The 22,040-nt window shown below is 45.3% G+C and overlaps 1 protein-coding gene across 4 annotated transcripts in view; it reads right to left on the bottom strand.

Moving 5' to 3' along the window:
* Positions 1 to 5,486: 5,486 nt before the first annotated feature.
* The window catches only part of LOC140741720 (plexin-A1-like), a 436,373-nt gene continuing 419,819 nt past the window's right edge, over positions 5,487 to 22,040 (bottom strand). For all 4 annotated transcript variants that reach the window (XM_073072023.1, XM_073072026.1, XM_073072025.1 and 1 more), the window contains 4 exons: positions 21,223 to 21,392; positions 16,192 to 16,404; positions 13,818 to 13,968; positions 5,487 to 12,815 (listed from right to left, as the gene is read on the bottom strand). In XM_073072023.1, the coding sequence (XP_072928124.1) occupies positions 12,720 to 12,815; positions 13,818 to 13,968; positions 16,192 to 16,404; positions 21,223 to 21,392 (630 nt within the window). In that variant the 3' untranslated portion in view covers positions 5,487 to 12,719. The remainder of the gene's footprint in view (positions 12,816 to 13,817; positions 13,969 to 16,191; positions 16,405 to 21,222; positions 21,393 to 22,040) is intronic.

The raw sequence follows: 22,040 nt of genomic DNA, 5'->3' as shown, positions 1-22,040 counted from the left end.
GGTAGGATGGAGATACCAAAGCAGGGAGAAGGTGCACCCTTGGGCAATGTGTAGCACCTGCTTAGCCCTCCCAATCAAGGTCATGTGAAGTCATGGGAGCAGGTGGTGGATGGTATTAACAACTGGTGCATATCTCAAGTCCTGGTTATGTGACCACTGGCAGAAAATCTCTGAGGAGTATTGATAATGGCTGAAGTCACCTGTTTCGTAAAGCCACTGCCCAGAAGAAGGCAAAAGCAATCCACTCCTGAAGAAAAGATTGCCAAGAACAATCATGGCCATGGAAAGACCTCAGTCGCCCAAGTCATACAACGTGGCACATAACAAACAACCCAAAAAGGCAACATCCATCATCAAAGGCCCCCAACATTTGGGCCATGCCAAATTCTTGCAGCTACCATTGGGGAGGAGGTACAGAAGCCTGAAGACCCAAACCACCAGGTTCAGGAACAGCTACAACGGTGCTAGAAAGTCTGTGAACTCTGTAGAATTTTCTCTGTTTCTGCATAAATATGACCTAAAATGGGATCCGATCTTCATGTGTCCTAAAACTGGATAAGGAGAACCCAATTAAATAAATAACAATAAAGCATTATACTTGTTCATTTATTTATTGAGAAAAAATTATCCAATATTACATGTATTTGTTGGAAAAAGTATGTGAACCTCTGGGGTAATGCCTTCTACAAAAGCTATTTGGAGTCAGGTGTTTCAATCAACGAGATGAGATTGGAGGTGTGGGTTGTAGAGGTGCCCTGCCCTATAAAAAGACACACAAAGTCGCGTTACTGACAGAGCCTGCTCTTCTCAAGAAAGATCTGTTTACATCCACCATGCCTTGATCAAAACAACTTTCAAAGGACCTTAGAAGAATTGTAGAGACGCATGAAGCTGGAAAAGGCTACAAGAGCATTTCTAAAGACCTGAGGGTTCATCAGTCCACAGTAAGAGAAATTGTCTACAAATGGAGGAAATTCAGTACTGTTGATACTCTCCCTAGGAGTGGGCCTCCTGCAAAGATCACACCAAGAGTACAATTGCAATGCTGAAGGAGATGAAAAAGAACGCAAGGACAACAGCAAAAGACTTGCAAACATCTCCAGAACTTGCTAACGTCTCTGTTCATGTGTCCACTATAAAAAAGACACCGAACAAGAGTAGTGTTCATGGAAGGACACCATGGCGGAAACTACTGTTCTCCAAAAAAAAACATTGTTGCACATCTCAAGTTTGCAGAAGACCACCTCCCATCCTCATTCAACTCACCAAATCATTAAGGCCGTTTCTCCATCTTCCTTGAAGAGGCAGTGGGTAGAGCTGCTCTCTCACAGTTCCAGACACCTGGGTTTGTTCCAATCTCTGGCACTGTCTGTGTGAAGTGTGCATGTCCTACCTGTGACCATCCGCTTCCTCCCACACCTCAAGGGGTGAGCTCGTTGACTGCTGTAAATTGGCCCTTGCGTGTGGGTGAGGGGATTAGAATTTGGGTGAATTTGGAGGGGAGGTACACGAGGCCTCCACTGGTCGGAGTTGAGCATGAGATGATGTGCTCTAGATGTCTACGTGATGCACAAGCCGGGACAGTGCAATATGGAGAGCAAGCTGTTGCCCATGCGGCAGTCTCCCCCTCTCCATGCATCTGATGAACCCAAAGACCGATATGATGTGGCACCAGCGGAATTGCAGGAGTTGCCATCGTAGGACTGCCTTGAGGACTTCAGCTCTGTATTTTTCTCTCAGGATTTACTTCCAAAGCCTTCCCCATGAGTGGGTATGGCAGCGGCTGTTTGAGACCAGAGTTTTCCTTCTCCTAGATGAGCTGCCAGTATGGGCTGACGAGCCCCATCAGTCCAAAGCGACTGGTTTTAAGGCACCAGTAACCCACCTTTTGCCCCTTCTCCTGTCAGTAGATGAATGTTTACCTTTATGACAGAAAACATCTTCCATACAAAACTCATTCTTTAATCTTGAAGGGAGGTTGATCTTTAGGTTTCAATTAAAGTAAATCTTCAATACTGGCAACAAAGCAATTGATCAGAAATATCAACTAAACATTAGGTTTAAAGTTTGGAAAAAGTTTTCTGAGGGGATGTGCAGCTATATTTCATTAGGAGTTTGATGTGATTTGATCTGTCACCTAAAACACTCGAAAATTTCTATAGATGTACCATGGAGAGCATTCTGACAGGCTGCATCATCGTCTGGTATGGTGGGGCTACTGCACAGGATTGAAATAAGCTGCAGAGAGTTGTAAAATTAGTCAGCTCCATCATGGGTACTAGTATCTGTAGTATCCAGGTCATCTTCAAGGAGTGGTGCCTCAAAAACGTGGCATCCATGATTATGGATTCCCACCACCCAGGACATGCCCTCTTCTCATCGCTACCATCAGGAGGGAGATACAGGAGCCCGAAGACACACACTTAGCAATTCAAGAACAGCTTCTTCCCCTCTGCCATCTGATTTCTGAATGGATATTGAACACCTGAACTCTACCTCACTGCCTTTTTATTTCTAATTTTTTTGCATTACTTATTTCATTTAACTATTTAATATATATACTTATGATAATTCAGTTTTTTTCTCTCTGTTATCATGTATTTCATTGTGCTGCCGCTGCAAGGCTAACACATTTTACGACATATGCCAGTGATATTAAACCTGATTCTGTTTCCGGTCACTCGAGGTTTGATTTTTATTCATTGTACAGGAACTGAGAACTCCAGCGTGGACGGTCCCAAGCCCGGCTGTGAAAGGAGGAGGGTTGGACATGGGGCTAGTAACTCCATCCCATAAAAACCTAGAGCTACAGAAAATCCAAAGACCTCACCCCTGGAAGAGGAAGGATCTTTGCCTAGAAGATGTATGCTGTCCTGTGGTGAAAGCAGAAAGCACAGGGTCAATCACACTTCTTTTGGCCCAGGACAGGGAACTCTGGCCAGCTGCTGTTGGTGGCCTGTGGGCTTAAGAAGAAGAAGACAGGAACTGGCCCACAATTGCTCTGCCCAAGACTGCAAGGAATTGCAGAGATGTGGACACAGCTCAGCACATCACAGAAACCAGCCTCCCCTCCATAGACTCCGTCTACACTTCTCGCTGCCTCGGTAAAGCAGCCTACGTCTTCAAAGACTGAAAGCGTGCACCACCAGGCTGAAGGACAGCTGGAAGTTTATAGTTATGAGACTATTGAACAGTTCCCTAGTACAATAAAATGGAGGGCACATACTTAAGGTGAGAGGGGGTAAGCTCAAAGATGTTTCCGAAATTGGGAGGGGGCACAGCCTCAGAAGAGAAGGTTGTCCCTTTAGAACAGCTATGAGGAATTTCTTTAGCCAGAGGGTGGTGAATCTGTGGAATTCATTGTCATCGTCGGCTGTGGAGGCCAAGTCATTGGGTATATTTAAAGTGGAGATTGATGGGTTTTTGATTAATCAGGGCATCAAAGATTATGGAGTGAAGGCAGGAGAATAGGGCTGAGAGTAAAAATAGATTATGCACGATGGAATGGCAGGGCGGGCTCGATGAGCCAAATGGCTGAATTCTGCTCCTACGTTTTATGGTCTGGTGTTTGGGTGAGGCAGGCTTGGAGTTGAACAAATTCACAGGAGAAGGAAGCTCTGATTCCAAGGTGGTACTGCATCCCACTGCAGAGACTAAAGCCCCAACGTACAGGGTGGAGCTGCAGTGCACTGCCGACATGACGTTGCTCTATGGAGGATACGTGATACTGCGGCCTTGACCACTCTCTCTCAAAACAATCTCATTTGTGATGAGAGGTCCTCCCAGATCCTTGGACAATATTCACCCCTTAGTTGATATTTCTGGCTTGTCATGTTGATGCCCGTGGGAGATTTCTGTGTGCAAAATGGATGTCATATTGTGTACATTCCAAGTGCTACCTAAACCTCATGATGTACCTGATGATACACTGTGCTACCAGCCACCATGGTTAGTTGAGCGATGACCGACTTCAATTGGTTAGGCCCCCGTCATCCTTTCCAGACAGCAGGTCTTTGGATATCCCACACAACAGCCCCGCAGAAAGAATTCCTCGGCTGTTCTGAAATGGACGTGGAAGGCGCTACAGAAAGGCAAGTCTTTTCACACCTTCAGACTGCGAGAAGGGAGACCTGCGTAAGTTTATTCAACTTCAGGGAGCCACGGTCGTACAATGCGATTACAGCTCCGGGGAGTCAGGAGTTCAGAGTTCATTGCCGGCGCTGTCTGACATCCACATAAACGTGTGGGTTTCCTCCAGGTGCTCTGATTTTCTCTCAACTTCCAAAGGCATACTGGTCAGTCTGTTAATTGTCCTGTGATTAAGCTATTGTTAAATGGGCAGGTTGCTGGGCAGTGGGGCTCATTGGGCCAGAACGTACAGTTCTATGTTGTATCTCTAAATTTCAAAAAAAGGCCTAATCTGGAGTATTTTAGGCAGTTTTGGTCACCTACCAACAGGAAAGATGTAAATAAGGTTGAAAGAATACAGAGAAAATTTACAAGGATGCTGCTGGGTCTGAAGAACCTGAGTTATAAGGAAAGATTGAATAGGTTAGGACTTTATTCCTTGGAATGTAGAAGACTGAGGGGAGATTTGATAGAGATATACAAAATTATGAGGGTATAGATAGGGTAAATGCAAGCAGGCTTTTTTCACTGAGGTTGGGTGGGACTACAACTTGAGGTCAGATTAAGGGTGAAAGGTGAAAAATTTTAAGGGGAACATAAGGGGAAACTTCTTCACTCAGAGAGCTGAACAAGCTGCCAGTGCAAGTGATGCATGCCAGCTCAATTTCAAGATTTAAGAGAAGTTTTGATAGGTACATGGATGGGAGGGGTATGGCAGTTTATGGTCTGAGTGCAGGTAGATGGGAGGTGGTAGTTTAAATGATTCTGTTTCTATGCTGTATTTTTCTGAGTCTAAAAGTTAAAAAAAATTACATTGACTGACCCAGATATCTATGGGATGGCCCGTTCAACACATCACCACTGCATATTGTATGCAAGGACACAGTGCTGACACATTCAGTGACGGAACCGTGAGTGTTTATCACACACGAGTCTGAAGGTCAATATCGCAGGTCAAAGCTGAAGTTTGACGAGAAAAGTCGGCTATTCCGTAAGTCAAGGCCTGAAGTGTGTGAGTTTGGACCAGGGACTAGTGGAGGTTGGGGGCCTGGAGGCGGCCTGTCTATGTGTGTTAGTAGTGGGTGGTTGGGAGGGAGGAAAGCGGTTTGGTTTGCTGTTGTTTTGTTGCTTTATTGTGTTCTCTGCTGTTCTGCTGAACACTGTGGGCATGCTACGTTGGCAACGGAACGTATTTGCGGGCTGCCCCCAGCACAATCCTCACTGATTTGACTTGTCGCCAAAGACGCACTTCACTGCAATTTTTGCCGTATGTGTGACGAACGAAATTAATCAGTCCGCAAGGTCAACCTAGAAGCAGGACAAAGAAAGGAAGGGAAAAAAAAGACACCCTTACACCATTTATTTAGCAAAAATGTTTAATCTTTCCTGGTGCTCCTGTTTCTGTACAAGTAGCAAATCTGCAGAACTTCAAAATAGGAAGGCATGGTATTTACAGAGCCTAGACTGCACACCAAACATCACAGTCGTTTCAAGTCTGAAACAATTTTATAAATTTAATCAGTAATCTTAATATAGTATTAAAATCCATTTGATTGCATTTTTACCAGAAGTAGACTTTTAGTACCATCATAATGAGGTGTACAGTTATAATTACCTATTCATACAAAACATATTAATGGCCAGAGGCATTCTGACCTCTTGTACTCAATGCTTGCACTTTTAAAGGTAAATCACATTCTAAAATCTAGCTCCATCATGCAACAGTCTCCTCCTGGCAGAGAGGCAGGAGACCTGAAAACAACACAATTAGGGGTAATTTGACCTTCAGAATATAGCTCTTACCCTGTCTTCTTCACACACTCACTCTCTCTCGCTCTCTCTCTCTCTCTCTCTCTCTCATTCAGTCAACCAACCCAAGGAAAGAAAGGGCAGAAAGGACTTTAATATTATCTAAGTACCTGGACTATTGCCACAATTAGGGGTAATTTGACCTTCAGGATATAGCTTTCCTTCTCTGTTTCCCCCTCTCTCCCATTCCATCTGTCAACTCAAGGAAAGTAAGGCCTTTAACATTATCTAAGTATGCAAGCTATTTCCTCTACGAGGGGTAATCTGACCTTCTCTCTTTCTCTCCCATTCAGTCTGTCAACTTCATGAAAGAAAGGGCTTTAACATTACCTAAATACCCGAGCTATTGCTACCAATCTACTGGGCACAGGGGGAAATAAACGGGGTTTTCCATCAATTCAATGGTATTGAAACTGCTAGTGAAAAGAAATTGTCTCCTGGTAGGCTGGACAAATAAAATGCTTTAATCCCACCCCGTAGCCCCCTTCCCAAGGCCAAAAGTTCCACCTTTCATTTTACACAGCCACAGTATCTGCTTTGGATCAGCAGGTATTTGTAATTGGCTTGGGCTTTGCTCGGTCTCCTGGAGGGAGATAGTGGGCAAACGTTCCGCAGGAAACAAGTACAGAAGACATACTGGGGGGGGGGGGGGGGGGTGGAATTGGCAGATGGTGTGGGAGATCTCTTCACTTCCCAAAGTGCCAACCTCTACAGTGTCAGAGGCTCTGCGCTCACAAGCTGGAGACGTGCAGCCACTGTGGTTCAAAAATACTTCAATAAACCTAAGCAACAGATGTCTTTCCAGAGGAGACAGTCAGATTAAAAATCAACGAGCCCCAGTTTCATTCACTGACCCCGATCCCACCTGCAGCATCAAAGGCACTCTCGTTCTGATTCCCTCTTATGCCCTCTCCCCAGCACTAATGCTAACTGCATAGGAGATGATTCTCATTTGCCGGCTGATAATGATAACCGACACTGGCTAAAACATAGCCAAAGTTCACCTGCAGGTGCTATGTCAGCTACAAACCTAACTTCCCGGAAGCACACAGAACTCCAGACCTCAAATATTCAAGGTCTGTCTCAGATTTCCCCAAACTTTTGCACCCCACTGAACTAAACTATGAGAAGGATGCTCATGTTAAAATAACACTGGTTACCCGTCACAAGAGGGAGGACTGGATAATCTGCAAGATAAATTGACTAACTGCATTCAATACACACTGGTGCAGAAGGATCCCATAAGGCAGTGAAATGTGCCAAAGACTGGCAGCAAACAGAGTGTGTTATTACAATATTGTACCAGCCAATGAACCCGAGGTAAAGCAAAAGGACGTGCTGGAAGAACTCAGCAGGTGAAGCAGCGTCAGTGGAGAAATGAACGCCCTCGAACTGAAACATTAACTGCCCACTTCCCTCAACAGCATCACACACAAAACGCTGGAGGAACTCAGCCGGTCGGGCAGCACCTATGGAAATGAATAAAGAGTCAACGTTTCCAACCAAGACCATTCTTCGTGTTCTGAAGAAGAGTTTCAACCCGAAACATTCCTTTCCATTGACGCTTCCTGACCTGCTGAGTTACTCCAGCGTTTTTCACTGTACGTGTGTTGCTTTGGATTTCCAGCGTCTACAGACGTTCTCTTGCCAGTGCTCTGTTGTCCCTCCACAGATGCTGATTCACACACTGAGTTCCTCCAACAGCTGTTGATTCAAGATGGTTTAATGTCCTTTCCTGCACACAAGTGCAAAGAAGAACAAAATAATTGTTACCCTGGATCTCAAATGCAAGAAGAGATCCTGCAGGCCACAAACACGTCCTGATGAAGGGTCTCGGCCCGAAAGGTCAACTGTTTACTCCTTTCCATAGATGCTGCCTGGCCTGCAGAGATTCTGCTGATGCTGGGAATCTGAGCAACACAGACAAAATGCTGGAAGAACTCAGCAGGTCAGGCAGCATCTGTGGAAATGAACAAACAGTCAGCATTTTGGGCTGAGACCATTCTTCAGGGCTGTTTTATTTTTGTCATGCTCTAGATCCCAGCAGCCGCAGTCTCTTCTGCCTCCGATGAAGTGGAGGTGAATCAGCGATAGTTGATGATACTGAGACCGGAATAAATTTCCGTAAAAACAGTGCGAGGGGAAACAGAAACTACTTCTTCCACCACAAAAAAAAACATGGGGGGGGGGGGGGGATTACTCCAGGAGAACACAGTGCGTGGAGGTTAGCTGCCCATAAATTAATTTCAGTCACTTCCTGCACATCTAGAGTGCAGGTGACATGCCAGGCTGGCAAGGGGCAAGGGAGCTGCCTACTTTTGACATTTCTTCAGGTGAAGGTGTCGCCGAGGAGATGCCAGTGCACAGTAGGGCAGACATTCACTGAGCAACAGACATGCCGTCACTGGGACTCACAGCTTCACTGGGCATCTTCGACAACTCACCACAGGCTGGTCAGTGTGTGAACTGTGAGGCAGCCGGGGAAGAAAATGGTTACATAGGGATTCAGGCCTTTGGAACTGGCTGAAGGATTCAAGCTGTAATTTTTTTTAAACACAGTGAGGCTCTCCCACAGAGGAATGAATGATTAATCCCAACCAGTTATAAACAGAGAACGACATTCATTTAAAAAAAAAATCTTGCTCACCCCCAAACAGCCCAATAAGTGGAGCTCCCCCCAAGTCTGGCATTTAATATGAAGTGGGGAACTGTCATCTCAGTCAGAACATCTCAGATAGCGATGTTCCTATCGTTCTCCAGTCCGGTTCCCATTGGTCTAGCAGAGCGATCAGACTCAATTCCCAGTGCAATGCTCAACACCAGGTAGAAGTTGGTACAGGTAACGTTACAGTTAGCATAATGCTATTACAACGCCAGCAACCCAAGGTCAATTCCTGCCGCTATCTGTGAGGAGATTGTATGTGTGGGTTTGCTCCGGTTTCCTCCCATACAGGTTAGTAGGTTAATTGGTCACAAGGGTGTAATTGGGTGGCACGGGCTGGATTAGGCCGGAATGGCCTGTTACCGTGCTGTCTCTCCCTAAATCTAACCTCAATGTCTCATTCCTACTCTACTCAAATTGCCCAAAGAACTTCAGAATCAAGTATCTTTGGTAAGTGAGGCTGGACTGAATTTGAACTGAAGGACAGCTGCTGACCAGAATCTCTGCCCCATTTCTGAAGGCATTTATTACCCAGTGGGAGTTTGAGTCACAGGAGAAACTGAGTTGCCTTTACATCCACAGGGAACTATTAGTATGGGATGTAGGTACGGTACATGGGAAGTATGATTACTGACAGCTTCAGGTGTCAATATTTTGGCATCTCTTCCAATAGATGCTTCCTATTTGACTGAATACACTCACAGGGAGGTAGTGATTTCAAATTTCACCTTAGCACCTTGGACAGACAATGCAAAATAGTGGCCCAGTGATGTACAGAACATGGAGCCAGTCAGAAAGGTTAGATCAAGCCCTAAATACCTGCTCGGTTTGACACAAAAAATCCCCTCTGGTGCTATTTGAAAGGAGTGAATCAGATGTCCTGGAGAAATGCTTAACCTTTAATCAACACTTCTGAACATAGATATCCTGGTCTGTCTTAAACACAGGAGATTCTGGCAGACGCTGGAAATCTCCAGCAGCACACAAAGAATGATGGAGGGACTCAGCAGATCAGGCAGTATCTTTGGAGGGGAATAAATAGTTGTCGCTTCAGGCTGCGACCCTTCATCAATATTGGAAAGGAAGGGGGCAGAAGCCAGAATAAGACATTGGAGGGAGGGGGGAAAAGTACAAGCTCCCACCCACCCAGGCCCCCCTCACCTGTCAGCTAGTACCCCTTCCCCAAGTAATGGACGAGTATATACGCAAACTTGATAAGGCGATGTTGAAGGATCTACACGTTCCTTCCTTGGGATGGGGCAGGTGATGAAAAGGGATTTCAGAGCCAAGCCACAACACCAAGCTTATTGAAATTCCACTCCGCTGACTCCTAAAGTTCTCCAAAAACATCCTGGAATATTGCTGTCAAGCAGGGCTCTAGACTGAGGCATTCTCAGTCTATCAGCCCTGGGCAGAGAAGGTGAAGGGTGGCAAGTCAAGTTGCCCATCGCATTAAGTTTTCGTGACCAGTTAAATGGTGCCCATTTCACTGGGATAACTGTCCAGAAATAATCTCAGGGCAGCAACTGAGAAACTGAATTTGAATCCAATTCCTCCTTTGGAAAGAATCTGGCGATTAAATTGCCAGTCTCAATGACAGTGTTCCTGAAACTGCCTCACCACCCTAGCTGGTTAATTTAACACTAGACCAAGAAACCAGCAACTTTTACCCAGCCCTTGAGGAAACATGACTCGAGTTCCCACAATGATGTAACGTTTGAAGCCGAACACAAACTGCTGAACAGGCTCCAAGGCTTTGTAAGGTAGTGGTCAGGCCACACTTGGAGTATCATGAACAGTTCTGGGCCCCTTATCTGAGAAAAGGTGTGTTGGTATTGGAGAGGGTCTACAGGAGGTTCACGAGACTGATCCTGGTAATGAGAGTGTTAACAAATGAGGAGTGTTTGATGGCTCAGAACCTGTACTCGCTGGAATTTAGAAGAATGAGGGGAATGGGGAGATCTCGTTGAACTCAGATAGAGTGGACATGGAAGATATGTTTCCTGTATTTGGGGGTATCTAGGACCAGAGGGCACAGCCTCAGAATACAGGGATGTCCCTTTACAACAGAGATGAGTGGGAATTCCTTTAGCCAGAGGGTGGTGAATCTGTGGAACTCATTGCCACGGACACATGGAGGCCAACTCATTGGGTATATTGAAAGCAGAGATTGACAGGTTCTTGATTGGATGGGAAGAAGGCAGGAGAATGGCATTGAGGGAGATAATACAGAATGGTGGAGCAGACTCGATGGGCTGAATGGCGTAATTCTGTTCCTACACCTTACGGTCTAAGCAGAGAGGGCCAAGCAGCATCCATGAAGGTTTCGCTCTGCAGGCTTGCTCCAGAACTTCGTTTCTCTCTGCCCTACATTTCAGCATCTGCAGTCTCCTTTGTGCCTCTGATGTTAAACTCGACTCCTCATCAGCCTCTTGAAGCAGACAACATCAAATGCCCCACAACCAGCACCACCCCGCAAAAACATGGATGGGAATAAACATTCCCTGAATAAATTAAATTTTAAAAAAAACCTAGGCTCCTTACTTGACAGAAACACGGCTACCCCCGGGCCAGGCCGTTGAACCCTAATCAGTGGCATTCAGATACGTCTGGGTTAAAGAAGAAAAATGTGCACTCCCTGAGAGGAGCTTTGACTGGCCATCCAAGAGCAGTAAACAAGTAGCAAGACAACAGTACAATCGTTTCCTTCATAACACTTCAAAATCAAGCATAATTAGAGGAAAAAGTATAGGGTGGGTTCTGATTGCTTACAGCAGGGGTTCCCAAACTGGGGTCCATGGACCCCTTGCTTAATAGTATTGGTCAATGGCATAAAAAAGGTTGTGGACCCCTATTTTCAGGATTTGGGGACCGAACATCCCTTCTCGGCAGTGGCTTCTGTCTCTTAGGAGTTAGGATGGCTTAAATGGTGGTGTCAGGGAGGGGAGGAGTATTTCCTCATGAAGGGGGGGGGGTCTAACCCTGTCAACGATGACTTGTGCATACTGACACTCAAAATAACTTAAGATTTTTTTAAAAGTCTGTATGAGATTAGAAGCAAAATTACAAGCGAGGTCACCTTTTTTTTCTTAAGAGGAGGATTTCTGAAATGACGCTCCCCAATGAAACCACTGGCAAAGGAAGCCATTTTAATTTCCCGAACTTCCATCACCCTCCCTCATCCACGACCCCTCCCAAAACAACTAAATGACAATGACTAAGTCCTTTGGTTACCCTGGATACCATCAGGAGGAGTAAAACTAATGGATTGAGGTTTTAGAAACTGAAAATCATGGTTCTAATTTTGAGGTTGTCCTTTCCCACAAGGCCCATTTTGTGCTCTCTCTCTCGCTCTCTCATTCACTCTCTATTTATCCCTCACTCTTTTCTCCTCACATTCTTCTCAGAAACCTCCTCCTGGGTTTACCCCCACCCCCCCCAAACCCCAATCGCAAGACAGTTTCGTTCTTTATTTTGTAAAACCTTATGTCACCATCAGTCACTAGGCATGTTACATTTAAATTATACCACACAATTCAACTAACAAGTATTTCACTGAAGAACATTTAAATGAAAACAATGGCACAGAACATTGGAAATATCAAAGCTCATGGAACTCAATTCTATATCAATCATTTTAAAAGTGGAAATATTTCTCTTTTTTTCTATTTTTTTCTTCCTTTTTTTTAAATCGTAAATTGTGCAAATTTAGCAGTAACACTAACTGTGAAGAGGAGCCAGGAGGGCACAGCGGTCCCAGTGGAAGTCCCAGCAAACATGGAGACCCCTGGTCCTCTCTTTCCCCGACCCTGTGTCAATTGACTGGGGGTGGGGTGGGGGGGGGGCTATACGCCGGGTGTGGGAACCAGGGTGGCGGCCCCTCCCACGCGCCTCGACCCCAATGGACCCAATGTGCACACTGCTCGATTTACGGTTCTCTTCCGACCATTCCCTTCCCAACACCAAATCCCACCCCGATCCCCACACAACTCCCAGCCCCAAACGCATACATACGGGCTCAGATATCACCCAGGCGCTGGATGTCCATCCCCACCTCCCCTACCCCCCACCCTCCTGCCTCTCTCTCTTTCTCTCTCTCTCTCTCCTCTCCGACGGGATCTCAGCTGCTACAAGCCATGGCGTCAATCACTTGATCCAGTTTGCTGCGCAGCCGCTGCCTCCGCGCCTGCTCGTCTTTCTCCAGAGTCGTCAGAATCTAAAGCGGGGGCGGTGGTGGCGGGAAGGGTTGAGGGGGAGACAAAAATGAATGCTAATTAAAAAAGGGATCTAGAGCTTTTCTAACTAACATCTGAAACTTAGGAAGCTGAGTGGCGGGGTGGAAATACGTCTCTACTAAAGGAGGTGAAAGACATTCCTCCCTGGCAGGTCACCCTTGGGCAAGGTGTAGGAATCTGACTAGCCCCCTGACCAGGGTCATGTGAAGCCATGGGATCAGGCAGTGGATGGTCGTATGAGCAGCTGGTGCACATCACAAGACCTGGTTATGTGACCACTGACGCCACAATCTCTAAAGAGTATTGATAATGGCTGGGGTCACCCGTCCTGTAAAGACACTGCCCAGAAGAAGGCAATGGCAAACCTTTTCTGTAAAAAAAATTTGCCAAGAACAATCACGGTCATGGAAGGATCATGATCGCCCACGTCATATTATTGACCTCCACCACCAAGGCCACGCTCTCTACCATCAGGGCTGTGCAAGTCACTTGGTTCATATAGGTGGGTGCTAGAAGAGACGGGGACTTCATTGCCACAGACAGCTGTGGTGTGGCAAGTCATTGGGTATATTTAAAGTGGAACGATAGGTTCTTGATTATCAGGGCATCAAAGGTTATGGGGAGAAGGCAGGAGAATGGGGTTGAGAGGGATAATAAATCAGCCGTGATGGAATGGTGGAGCAGACTCAATGGGCTGAATGGCCCAATTCTGCTCATATGTCCTATGTCAGAAGAAATATATGAAGGGTTCAGACAGCTCAACTATGTGACATCAAAGGTCAAGGGGCATAGGTCAAGGTGATAGGGCTTGGCCAAGGAAGGTGTATGGGTGACTGGTAAGCAGGATTAAAGATTCTCTGCCACTTGGGAAGGCTTTAAGGAGAGAAGGGAGAGACCGAAGGGGATCAGTGTTTACGGAGCTCAACACTCAGCGGGGTGGGGATGGAATTACCGGGAAAAGTATGGAGCCTAGGGAAGCTCACCTCGTCCCTGTACTTATTGATGTAGGTGTAGATCTCGTGGAGTGCACTATTACTGTTAAACTGGCTTAAGTGTAGTCGAGACTGTTCAGCCAGATAGGCACTCATGTCCTGGTCGCTGATCACGGGCATCTTCGAGATATCAGCATAGTACCTGTTGAGGAGAAAGTCGGACTTCATTGAAAGAAGGAGAAATGGTGACCAGGTTCCAGCCCAGTGCAGAATAAAGCAGATAGATAGACAGATACTTCATTGATTCCAAAGGAAATTACAAGTGCACAGATACAAATATTAGAAAAGAAGTAAAATAAGAATAAAACAGCTAAACAGAACTTAAACAAAGCTCTGGTAAACAGAGGTTAATAACAATCGAACAGGAGGGGGTCATCATGTCCCTGGCTATAGGTTGACTCATTATTAGAGTCTAATGGCCGAAGGTAAGAATGACTTCATATAGCGCTCTTTGAAGCAGTGTAGTTGTCTTAGTCTATTACTGAAGGAGTTCCTCTGTTCAGCCAAGGTGGCAATTCAGAGGGTGAGAAACATTGTCTAGGATTGCCAGGATTTTCCATAGGGTCCTTTGTTCTACCACAGCCTCCAGCATGTCCAGTTTGACTCCTATAACCGAGCCAGCCTTTCTAATCAGTTTATTGAGCCAGTTGGCAATATCAGTGTTGATGCCATTGCCCAGGCACGCCACCGTATAGAAGACTGAGCTGGCAACAGCAGACTGTTAGAACATGTGAAGGAGAGCCCTGCATACTCTGAAGGACCTCAGTCTCCTCACGAAGTAGAGGTGACTCTGGCCCTTCTTGTACTCAGCTACAGAGAAAGTGTAGTGCAGGCAGGCAAGGTGTGAGATCATAACAGCCTCAGAAGCTACCTTGTTGTCTTCCTGACTGCACTGCAGAGTTACACTTTATTCTGTGTTGGTTTTTGTTTTACCTCATTCTAGCTCAGCGCGCTGTGTAATGATTTGATCTGTATGAACAGTATCTGTTCATTTATACTGGGATGCAGTGTGGAGTTAGGCTCTTGCAGCCCAGCAACCCCCCCACCCCCCACCACCACCACCAAACCTGATTTAACCCAATCCTACTCATGGGAAAATTTACAAAGACCAATTAACCTACCCAATATGTCTTTGGACTGTGGGAGGAACCCAGAGGACCTGGAGAAAACCCACGCATTCCACAGGGAGGACGTACAGAGACTCCTTACAGATCACGCCAGGATTCAACTCCGAACGTTGATGCCTCCAGCTGTAATCACTTCGCCTTAACTGCTACGCTACCGTGGTGTGGCAAGACAAGCTTTTTGACTGTATCTTTGTACATGTGACAACAATAAACCAATCCCAACTTTATTGGCATTACTCCATTTTTTGGCGGGCAGCGTGTCACTTTACAGAGCCAGCCATCGCTAATTGGGGTCGACTTTCCTCGGCGGTCTGTCAGATGTTTGTACGTTCTCCCTGTGACCACACGGGTTTCTTTCAGGCGCTTCTGTCTCCTCACACAAACACTCCTCTACCTAGCGTCACTTTGTGGGCTTACAATCAATCTGCGTATATAAGCTATCTTGTATTTATAATTAATGTGTGTTTTTTAATTATTATGTTCATTATCTTATGGTGGTTTTTTTTGTGCTGCATTGGATCCGGAGTAATAATTATTTTGTTCTCCTTTACGCTTGTATACAGAAACGACATTAAACAATCTCGAACCTACATTCCCAAGTTCGTATGGGTTAGCGATAGCGACGTGTGGACGTGCTGTTATGCAGGCACTGGAAGCGTAGTGTCACAGCTTAATCCTCACTGGATAGATCTGATGCAAACAACTCAATTCACTGCATGTTTCCATGCTTCAATGTACATGTGACAAATAAAGCTAAACTTTTAAAAAATCTCTTTATCTTTTCTTAAAATCTATCTTTGTTATTCATTGGCTTGTTCTTTGGAGGGCGATGACACAGGCAAGCAATGTTTATACCTACTGGCCCAGTACTGGTGGTCTGGAGACACATATATCCTTCCCTGAACTTTACTGGAATTGACTCTTTTTATGGTAATTACATTTTTACACCAGATTTACCTAATTGATAATTACATTTACGTAATTTAAATTCACAAGCCACCATGGTGGGATTTGAACTGGATTCCGGGCTAATGGTCTCGATCTCTGACTTCTAGCCCTGTAACTTGACCACGCCCCGATCACCACCATCAGTTTTCGAAGCACGGAGGTGTCCTGGCTTGAGGGCATTCAGCCCATCAGGTTCCAACCAGCTTCTGGCCACGCGATCTCATCAGGAGCATCCTTCCAACCCAATGCGGCCTGCCGCCCTCGCCCCACGCAACCTGCGCCTGGCATACCTCTCCACCCAGTTCTTGTAGTTTGGAATGTCCTTTGCGTACAGTAGTTTATTTGAGGGCGAGTCCTTCCCCAGCTTGTGCTCGGAGGTGGAACAGGAGTCCATGAAGGTCTGGGCAACCACTGAGAGGCAGGCGTCGGTAATACTGTTCTTGTGAATGTCAAAGACAAACTGAGGATTCTTAATTACGTTCACCCAAAATCGTAGAGGTAGACTGAAGAGAGCAAGAGAGGAACTGTTAGAAGGATTGTCAACATCACTTGAGAGCATAAGGTACAGAAGAAAGACAAGGCCATTCAACCCCTCCTGTCCGTTCTACCACTCTAAGAAACCAAGAATCATCTGCAACTTCACATGCACTCCCTTCACGTTCCTTATCATCGTCACTTGTTTTCTTTCCTGCGAGGGAAGGGGCCGGGGATTTAATGTTACTGTCGCTTTTTTTTGCGAGGGAGGGGCTGGGGGATTTTGGGATTTGCAAGTTTTGTTCCTTTTTTCTTGTGTTGGAACTCCCATGGTTTCTCTGTATTTCATGACTATCTGGAGAAAATAAATATCAGAGTTGGATTGTACTTTGACAACGAAATGAATCTCTGAACTTTTAGTATCTGATAATCTATCGACCTCTGTCTCAAATGTATTCCGTGACTGAGCCTGCACCGTCCTCTCGGATAGTGAATCCCAAAGATCCGGGTGACCGACTGTGCCATGGGCAGTATGGCAGTACCAGAGCATAATGCTTTCCATGGGAAGAGCTGGCTGACTTACAGATACCTGATAAATATTTCTAATGAGAGGATGAGAGACCCCAGTGATTCTCTCAGCAGTCCTCAAAATCCTTTTTAGGACTTGTTGTCAGATGTTTTGCAATTCCTGTACCTGGTCTTGACGCTCTCCTTGGTGTTCCTGTGAAAACCGGTTAGAACGGGGTGGGGTGGGGACAGGCAAGCTTAGCTCGGCTCAATCTCAATTACTCACACATTCTGCTTTGGCACAGATACAGTAGATCGCCTGAAACGTTTTCTCCCCCTCAAAGTGGAAATGGCCAACACAAGAGGGCATAACTTCAAAGTGATTGGAGGAAAGTTCAGGGGATATGTCAGAGATAAGTATTTCATGCAGAGATGCGTGGAACGCATTGCCAGGAGCAGGTACAATAGACAATAGGTGCAGAAGTAGACCATTCCGCCCTTCGAGCCTGCACCGCCGTGGGGCATTTAAGATAGCCACATGGATTATAAAAAGTGGAGCACTATGTAGGAGGGGAGGGTTAGATAGATCTTGAGTAGGTTAAAATGTCGGCACAACATCATGGGTCAAGGGGCCTGTATGTAATGTGTTCCTTGCTCTACTTCTTCTCATTGAACAAACTTCCCATACCATGAACTAATTCCATGATTCTTCCCCCCAGTCCCTCCGACCATCCGCTGCGGGTAGAGAATGCTATCTGAGAGCATGCTGGACCCAACAGAGACACTGTTAAAAATCAGCGACACTGGACGGCATACCCGTAGAAGGAGATTTCTTAATAAGAGAAAGATTTATATTTTCTCCCTTCTCTCTCCTTCTGATCCACCAGGCCACCACATCCTATATCTTTACCCTCCCCTGTCCATCTACACACACACACACACGCACGCACACTCACTCCTCCCACCGCTTCCTCTCCCCTCCTCCCTCACCAGTTCCATGCTCTGTCTTCCTCTCCTACCAGTTTCCACAATTTTCAGCCTTTCATCGCCTCTCATTATCAAAGTATGTATGGAGTAAAAACTCTGAGATTCCTCTTCATAAGTGACAACACATCGTGCTAAGTGTTGGATTAGAATGTAAAATGTTGGACGGATGGTGGGGGGAGGAATACTAGACAATGTGAAGGGCCCTGCACATGCACCTCTCCAGATAAATATGTGGGAAAGGTGGAAGAGAGACCTCAATGATCCTCTCAATGAGCTTGCGATCAGATGCCTTACAATTCCCATATTAGACAGAACAGAACCTTTCCTATGCTTGTTTGCATTTTTATATAATCATCTATCTATGTAATTGTGGCATAGTGGATTCTGTATTTTCTAGAAGCTTCCTAGCTTTCTTGCAGCAGGTGTCACACCACCCGAACCTATTTCATAGGCTGTTCCTGTCACTGAGTTAGTTTTTCACATAAAATGACCACAACTTCTTTGTTGTATGTCTTTTCTTCTGCCTTCTTCCTGTAGCCTTAATTCCCTTCCCAATGAAGAATCTATCAAACTCTGCCTTAAGTACACCCACTGACTTACAGTGACAACAGATTCCACAGGTTCTCTGGCTGAGGAAATTCCTCCTCATCTTTTTTCCCCAAGGAGATGTCCCTTATTAACATTGGTAAATTTATCAGTATCCTCACCACCTCAGCACTCTGGGTTCTGTTCTTTCAGATGCGATGGAGCAGGAGGGATTAAAGGGGAAGGGGTGGTGTTACTAGTCAAGGAAAATGTCACGCAGCGCTCAGCTAGAATAGACTGGAAAACTCATCTGCTGAAAGGTTATGAGCTGAAATGAGTAATATGAAAGGTATGACCGCGGTAATGGGATTAAATTGCAGACCACCCAACACTCTGAGGGATTTAGAGGAACAAATTTGTAGAGAGATCTCAGAGACTATTGTAAGAAACGTAAGGCTGTTATAGGAGGTGATTTTAACTTTCCACATATTAACTGGGACTCCCATACCTGTAAAAGGACTAGATTTTGTCAAATGTGTTCAGGAAAGTTTTCTCATAGAAGTCCCAATGGGAGAGTGTGCGACACTTGATCTGCTATTAGAGAATGGGACAGGGCAAGTGACAGAAGTTTGTGTCGGAGAACACTTTGTATCTAGTGACCATCACAAAGTAAATACGCAGAAAGATATGTCTGGTCCATGGGTTGAGATTCTAAATTGGAGAAAGGCCAATTTTGAAGGTATCACAGAAGTATCTGGCAAGAGTGGATTGGGACAGGCTCTTTTCTGACGAAGATCTACTCGGGAAGTAGGGGGGGGGGGGGGGTCTTCAAAAGTGAAATTTTGAGAGTACAAAGCTTGAATGTGCCTGTCAGAACAAGAATCCACCCAGAACACAAAAAAACTGGTGTAGTAAACCTTGGTTTTCAAGAGATATCAAGGCCCTGGTTAAGTAAAAAAAAATAGAGGTACATAGCAAGTATAGGCAGATAGGAACAAATGAGGTGGTTGTGGAATTTAAGTGATGCAAGGAAGGAAATCAGGATGGCTGAATGAAGGCACGAGTACCTTAGTGGACAAGGTGAAGGGAATACAATATGCTAAGAGCAGAAGGATCACAAGGGACAAAACTGGTCCTCTGGAAGATCACAATGGTAATCCATATATGGAGCCGAAAAAGATGGGGGAGGTCTTAAATGCATTTTTTGCATCTGTATTTACTATCCTGAGAGTCCAGAGGAGTGTGGCAAAATGGCATCATCTTCATGGACTCTATACAGATTACAGAGGAGGAGGTGTTTGCTGTCTCGAAGCAAATTAGGATGGATAAATAACCCGGGCCTGACAAGGTGTTCCCTCGGATTCTGTGGGAGGCAAGTGCAGAAATTGCTGGGGACCAAGCAAGGATATTTAAATCATCCTTAGTGACAGGAGAGGTACCAAAGGATTGGAGGATAGCCAATGTTGTTCCGCTGTTTAAGAAATGCTCTAAACATAAATCACAAAATTATAGGGCAGTGAGCCTGACACCATTAGTGGGGAAATTACTGGAAGGTATTCTAAGGGACTGGGTATATGTATATACACACACTAATTAAGGATATCAGCATGGCTTCATGCACGGTAGGTCGTAAAAGAGTTTTTTGAGGAAGTTACCAGAAAAGTTGATGAAGGCAATACAGTGGATGTAGTCTACATTTGACAAGGTCCCGCATGCGGGGATGGTCAGGAAGGTTCAGAGCTCGGCACTCGAGGTGAGGTAGTAAATCGTATTAGACATCGACTTTGAGGGAGAAGCCAGAGAGTGGTAGTAGAGGCAACTCTGACTGAAGGCCTGAGACTAACGTAGTGCCACAGGGATCAGTGCTGGGTCCATTGCTGTTTGTCATCTGTATCAACGATCTGGATCAGCAAACTTACAGATGACACGAAGATGAGGGGTGTAATGAACAGTGAACAAAACTATCTTGGCTCGCAGAGGAATCTGGACCAGCTGGCCATAAAATGGCAGATGGAATTTAATGCAGACAAGTGTGAGGTGTTGCACTTCAGTAGAACCAACCAGGGTAGGACTTAGAGTGAATGGTAGGGTACTAAGGACAATGGTAGAACAGCGGGATCTGGGAATACTGGTCCATGATTCATTGAAAGTTGCGTCACAGGGAGATCGGTTCGTAACGATAGCATTCGGCATATTGGCCTTCATAAATCAAAGTACAGAGTACAGGAGATGGGATGCTATGTTGAAGCTGTATAAGACATTGATGAGGCCTATTTTGGAGTATTGTGTGCAGTTTTGGTCACCTACACACAGGAAAGATGTAAGTAAGATTGGAAGAGTACAGAGAAAATTTACAAGGATGGAGCTGGAGGCCCTGAGTTATATGGAAAGATGGAGATTTAGTTAGTTAGTTAGAGAGAAAGTTAGAAGTTTATTCCTTGGAAGATAGAAGATTGAGAGAAGATTTGACAGAGTTATAAAAAATTAAGAGGGGTATAAATAGGGTAAATGCAAGCAAGATTTTTCCACTGAGGATTGGTGGGACTAAAACTAGAGGTCACGGATTAAGGGTGAAAGGTGAAAAGTTTAAGGGGAACATGAGGGTAAACTTTTTCACTCAAAAGGATGTGACAGTGTGGAATGAACTGCCAGCAGAAGTGCAGTAGGTGAACTTGATTTCAATGTTTAAGAGAAGTTTGGCTAAGTACATGGATGGTAGGGGTACAGAGCGCTATGGTCCTGGTACACGTTGAATGGAATAGGCAGCTTAAATGCCTCGGGATGAGCTAGACGGGCCGAAGGGCCTGTTTCAGCGCTCTATGACTCACCAGTTACTCTTCCACGTGTGTCGGACATCGTGGTCCGTGATCTGGTGCTTGTCCGCCTGCTCATCCAGGAAGTCGAACATGTACTTGATTGCAAGAGGGAGGGCACTGCCCCTGTGTGCCGTGCTGAATATCGTCTCAAAGAGATCATCCACAAACTTCTGCAGGGTTCCCTGAGAGAACACAGACACTCAAGTCAATGCACAACAAACTCTCTTCAACCATCTCCCCACAACTCCTGGGGAAGGGACTCTCATTACTGCTATTAGGAAGGAGATACTGGAGCCTGAAGGCGCACACTCAATGTTTTGAGAACAGCCTCTTCCCCTCCCGCCATCAGATTTCTGAAGAGTCGATGAACACAACCTTACTATTCCTCTTTTGCACTTTTATTTATTTTTCATAGTTTGCTAATTTATGTTTTTGCACTGTATTTCTGCCACAAAACAACAAATTTCACAACATATGTCAGTGATAATAAATCTGATTCTGTTCTTTAATGAACAGGATGGCAGGAAAATCCAACCATCTGGTGTTGGCCTTCAGATTTTGTTAACCAAGAGTTATGGAACTGACATTGCTGGTTGAGTTTCACAGAATCATGGGGTGTTTGAAGAGATTTGGTTTGTCAACAAAGACACTCGCAAATCTCTACAGATGTACTGTGGAGAGCATTCTAACTGGCTGCATCATCATCTGGTATGGTTGGGAGAAGACAACTACATAGAATCGAAAGAAGCTATAGAAAGTTGTAAACTTAGTCAGCTCCATCATGTAGTATCTAGGACACCATCAAGGAGTGAAGCCAGAAAAGGCAGTGT

This window comes from Hemitrygon akajei, chromosome 19 (assembly GCF_048418815.1).
Source record: "Hemitrygon akajei chromosome 19, sHemAka1.3, whole genome shotgun sequence".
NCBI classification, from domain to species: Eukaryota; Metazoa; Chordata; class Chondrichthyes; order Myliobatiformes; family Dasyatidae; genus Hemitrygon; species Hemitrygon akajei.
The sequence above is the reverse complement of the archived record's forward strand: the minus strand, read 5'-3'. Positions and strand labels throughout refer to the sequence as shown.